The sequence below is a fragment of the Carlito syrichta genome, unplaced genomic scaffold, assembly GCF_000164805.1.
Source record: "Carlito syrichta isolate Samal-C Ts95f unplaced genomic scaffold, Tarsius_syrichta-2.0.1 Scaffold309804, whole genome shotgun sequence".
Taxonomy (NCBI): Eukaryota; Metazoa; Chordata; class Mammalia; order Primates; family Tarsiidae; genus Carlito; species Carlito syrichta.
The window spans coordinates 440,127-445,159 of NW_007253900.1; the positions used below are offsets into that span (position 1 = coordinate 440,127).

Consider the following 5,033-nt stretch of genomic DNA (forward strand, 5'->3'; position numbering starts at 1 on the left):
CAAGGCCGCGGTGGCCGGGAGTGGCACTGCACACCAGTCTGGGTGACAGAGTGAGACTCCAACTCAAAAAATAAAAAAAAAATGAAAGCTCTTGGCTAGCCTAGTGATTAATACATCTTTTAGTAACAGGGTATTGATGATTTAGTTAACTTTTTTTTTTTAATTGGAAAATTAGAACTGTAGCCACATGCAGATCTGGGCATTCTTTTGTACAGGTCGTTGAAAAAAAAAGTCCCACCAGCTCTGATGAGAAGAAAACCTGTGCCCAGGAGCAAGATCTGTAACCAGAAAGTGGGGAGGAAAAATGCTGAACAGTCAATCACTGCAAGTCAGGAGCCGCTTGAGGGAGACCTCTGTTAAGTGATCTGCGAGGCCTGGTGTGTTGAGAAAAGGGTTTGAGGAAAACCTGTGATTGGTTGCTTGCCCTGCCTTAATTAACTGCATGTCCCTGGAAAAAGTGACTACCTTTCCTGATCTCTGAGGCCACTGCCTGCTCGATGGACCCAGAAAGTTTCAGGGTGGACCAGGTGAGGTGAGTCTGTGAGAGCAGGACACAGTGATAGAAACTACACCCTTGAAGAGCCTGAAAGCAGTGGACATTTTCATCAGCAGGAATTATGCGTTACATCTTGGAAGGTACATAGCGCGGTGTCTGGCTCCCAGGTGCTATTAATTTGTTAAGAGCAACAATAAAGATGGTAAAATTAACTGCCAATTTCTCTCAAATACTTTGAGTCTTCACTGACCCTAAGAAAGCTGTCAAATTGTTCTCATAGGAAGCTCATTTTGTAAATTAAGGTACTAACAACAAGTGTCAAGGAGTAAAGGCATCACTCAGCTTCCTGCTTAAACATCTTTGTTTCCATTGGCCTTGTTCACATCACCTCTCAGTTTCATCTCTAGGCGAGGTGGAGATGTAAGGAATGTCCATGTCCAGGCCATCTGACTTCTTCACTTGGGCAGACCTTGCCATAACAGATGTAAAAAGGCTGAGCTCCCCCAAAACCTTTGTGGCATCAAACTCATCCCCAGACTGAAAAAGTCCTTTGGCTCCATTTCAATTCTGCACCCTGAGGTCCTGTTTTCTAGATTCTGTACCATGCTCAGAACCTAAGTAACTCAAAAACCTAAAATCTCTTTAGCCACCTATCACTGTCAAAAAACAGAAAAAGATCTGTGGTAACTTGCATTTGTGAAGGCTAGATGTTTTCATGCAGATGGCAAAGTGCGTGGGTGTAAGTTCTTAGGTACACCAGCGATCTATGAAATAAATTGAAGAAAAGAAAAGGCACAAAAGTCACCTTTTTCTTTGTTGTCTGGATCATAGTTGTTAAGATAGAGATTATGACCACTGTTGGTGACATGGTCTGTAGACCGCGTGTTGAACCAAATAACCTTCATTGTGCATGAACTGTAATGAGGGCAGGGCATGGAACACATGACATAATTGGTTTTAGTTAAATTTTTTTTTTTTTTTGAGTTGGAGTCTCCCTCTGTCGCCCAGACTGGAGTGCAGTGGCCACTCCTGGCCACCGCAGCCTCGACCTGCTGGGCTCCGGAGATCCTTCCGCGTCAGCCTTCCAAGTAGCTGTGTGCGCTACCACACTTGGCTAATTTTTTATTTATTGCAGAGATGAGGTCTCGCCAAGTTGCCCAGTTGGGTCTCGAACAGGCAATCCACTCACCTCAGCCTCCCAAAGCACTGGGATTACAGGCTAAGCCACCAATTCCGGCCTAAAATTACATTTTTATGCACAGACTTCCTGTTACGAAATTCCCAGGGGGAAAAAGTACTTTCTGAGTTATTGTTACCAAGCAGCTTTGTAAATCCTATTCTAAAATTGTCAGAATAAGTTTTATTTCGCAGAATAATCATACCTAGTGCCGTCAAGTAGAGATATCAATGACAGCCAAAGAGCATTGCAAGACACCTTCATTTTTATTCTAGAGAACTTCACAGGTAGAATATTAAATCCAAACTATGTATCTGTGAATTTTTTTAATAGAAAAGTAAAACAAAGTTTTACTCTTCAAGTGATAATACCTTTTTTTTTTTTTTTACATTTTTTGCACCACTGTAACAACATAATATGTATCTTACTATATCTGTCCTAGCAGGAGATGCTTCAGCAAATTGTAGGTGAACTGTGACATATTGTGTATCCCTGATTATAAAAGGACCAAGGAAATTAACACAAAGTATTCTGATGTTCTTATGGTTAAAGAGAAGTGTTAACTAATTATCAAGTGGGCCTGTCCTTTTGGATGGCCTCTGTGCTGCAGATCAATGTGCTGCTTTCTGTGGGACCTACATTCCCCATAACTCTGCAGTAACCCTTTCCAGTGTCAGCTGGTTCAGGCCTAAGTAGGATATCTCCTAGTTAAGTTTGTGCTTCATTTGGAGATCTCTAAAATGATGGCTATTTTCCCCCTTCCCTAGTCCACTTATCTCCAAGGATGTCCAAACTGGTAAGAGGCCTCCAGGTGGCTGCTACCCTGTCCTGCCCTGGAGTCTTTCTCTGCAAGGATTGCATATGACTGCGTGAGTGGAGCTTGGCTGCCACTTTCAGCTTGGAGGCCATCACATTTGTCAGAAATATCACTTTTTATATTTCCCAGTTCACTGTACATAAATTGTAATTAGACAGTTACAATAAATAGAAAACTGACAGCGTTTCTTTCTTTTCTAACAGGTCGACGCTTTTTTTTTTTTTTGAGTTGGAGTCTCACTCCATCACCCAGGCTAGAGTGCAGTAACACACTCATCGCCACCCCAGCGTCAACCTGCTGGTCTCAGGCCATCCTTCCGCCTCCACTTTCCAGGTAGCTGGAACTATAGGTGTGTGCTACCAGGCCCAGCTAATTTTTTGATTTATTGTGTAGCTTTGAGATCTGGCCAAGTAGCCCAGGCTGTTCTTGAACCCGTGGGCTCAGGCAATTCCCTCCCCTCAGGCTCCCAAAGTGCTGGGATTACAGGCTTGAGCCATCGCACCCAGTCAGGTCTAAGCTCTTAAAAGAATGCTGTGAGTTAGATTTCTTCAGACTAATGTGCACTTAACTGTTCAAAAACAACATATATCTACACACTGGAAAACCAGACAACAAAACAATAAGACCTCTGTCTAGTGTTTACAATTGACAGCACACTGACCATTTCTTAACAATTCATCCCAAATGATATGAAGGCAGGCACCCTTTGTCTTCCAACTCAGCTTAGGTCTTGCTGAAGGGGAATGCCGATTTTCTTTATTTAACCACAAAGTAGCTTTGCTTCAGGTCACTGGGATGTGTTCATGGCCAAGTCTGAATGGTGGTTCTGGAGCAGGGAAGGGGCCCCTGTCTCACCACATCCAATGCACCTGAGGCTGCGGCACACACACACAGAGGACTTGAGTTTGGGGGACAGCACTTCATAAAGCACTTAAGGACCAAAAAGCTCAGTTCAGCGACAGTCAACACAGTGCACAAGCATGAGGTAATGACCAAGAAGAGGATAAAGATCGTCTTCTCAGTGGGTTTGGGGATGAAGCAGTCCACAGTGTTGGGGCAGGGTTTCACGGCACACTTCATAAGGTAGGGAACACTGAAGCCATGGTACAGTTTATAAAACAAAGCAAGGAAGCCAATTTCAAGACCAATTTTAACCATGAGGCTGATGAGGTAACTGTACCGTAGGCCGCCATCCATTGTACCCGGGCTGACATAGAGTTTCTTTTGGTGCCTTAGCTCTCTATTCTCACAGTAGACTTCATGTAGAACCACCAAAAGTGAAGGCGTGGAGACCATGATGAGCTGTAGGGCCCAAAGTCTGCCCTGGGAGATGGGGAAAAAGTAGTCAAAACACACATTTTCACAGCCAGGCTGTCCAATGTTACACTCGAACTCTTTCTGCTCGTCTTTCCACACCTGCTTTGCTGGCACCACGTAGAGCAGTACACGGAAGACGAACATGACAACCAGCCAGATTCGCCCAATCCCTGTTGAGTATTTATTTACTCCACCTAGGAGGCCTCGGGGGAATGTCCAACTCATGATGTAGTCTCAAAAGGAGGCAAGGCTCTGCAAAAGAAAACAATTTCTTTCTCTTTTATTGATAGTTTCTTCTATCTTGTTTGAGGGATTATGGGAAGTAAATGCCAATTTCTGCATTATAGACACTCTGAATGTTTATGGCTCTCTAAGATTCCCATAGGATATGTTATCTTTTATACAAAGATAACACGATGGGTCCATGGGCATCATGGATCCCATGCCCACTTTCATTTAAAATTTGCTTGGCCATCCACCCTCACACACTATCCCATTTTCAAACAATTGTGGGGTTCGCAAGATCTTTCTAGTTTGTTGCTTAACTCTAAAGAGAAGTGGGTTATGTTACTGATCTGGAATTAGATATAAATCCCGAGTGACCCTGGTACCTTGAGATATCCTTTGAGATATCCTTTAAATGCCAGGTTGTTGAAGTTGTAGTCTTTATACACTACTTTTTTAATGCCCTTCCCACATCCGTAAGGGTTATTCCCTGCCTCCACCTCCTGTTAGTTCTCATATCCCATATCAGCAGTTGAACTTGCCTACAATTTGATAGTGAAAAGTGAAGCTCTCAGAGATGAACTTGCTCTGCTCCCTCACCCTCCAGACTGGCATCCACCTCAAACTTAACTGCTTTACTCAGTGTGGAGGGAAAGGGCTCCCTCTTCTTGCCTCAAAATAATTATTTCAGCTCTCCATCCCAGTCTTGATCAATATATCTTCCCTGTTCCATATTCTGAATCTTCAACTTCTACTGTCCCCTTCCCCTCAGCATACAAATAGGCTTATGTATTGTCTGTTTAGGGGGGTAGAGGGATAATCTTCATTAGTTTCTCTTTCTGACAGTCCATCTTCCTTTCTTATTTCTATGTCCCCAACTGTTATTTACTCAACTCACTGAGTCTAGTTATTCTGCTCATCGCTGTAGTTAACATTTCATGCTAAAGTCAGCACTACCATTCAACACGCCAAACCTTCTGGACGCTGGATTTTATGCAATT

At 43.3% G+C, this 5,033-nt stretch overlaps 1 protein-coding gene across 1 annotated transcript; it reads right to left on the reverse strand.

Moving 5' to 3' along the window:
* Positions 1–430: 430 nt before the first annotated feature.
* Positions 431–4,032, reverse strand: GJB7 (gap junction protein beta 7). The gene is made up of 2 exons (XM_021717497.1): positions 3,346–4,032; positions 431–583 (listed from the first exon to the last, which is right to left on the reverse strand). The coding sequence occupies exons 1-2, from the start codon at positions 4,030–4,032 to the stop codon at positions 431–433; spliced, it is 840 nt and encodes a 279-aa protein (XP_021573172.1).
* Positions 4,033–5,033: the final 1,001 nt, after the last annotated feature.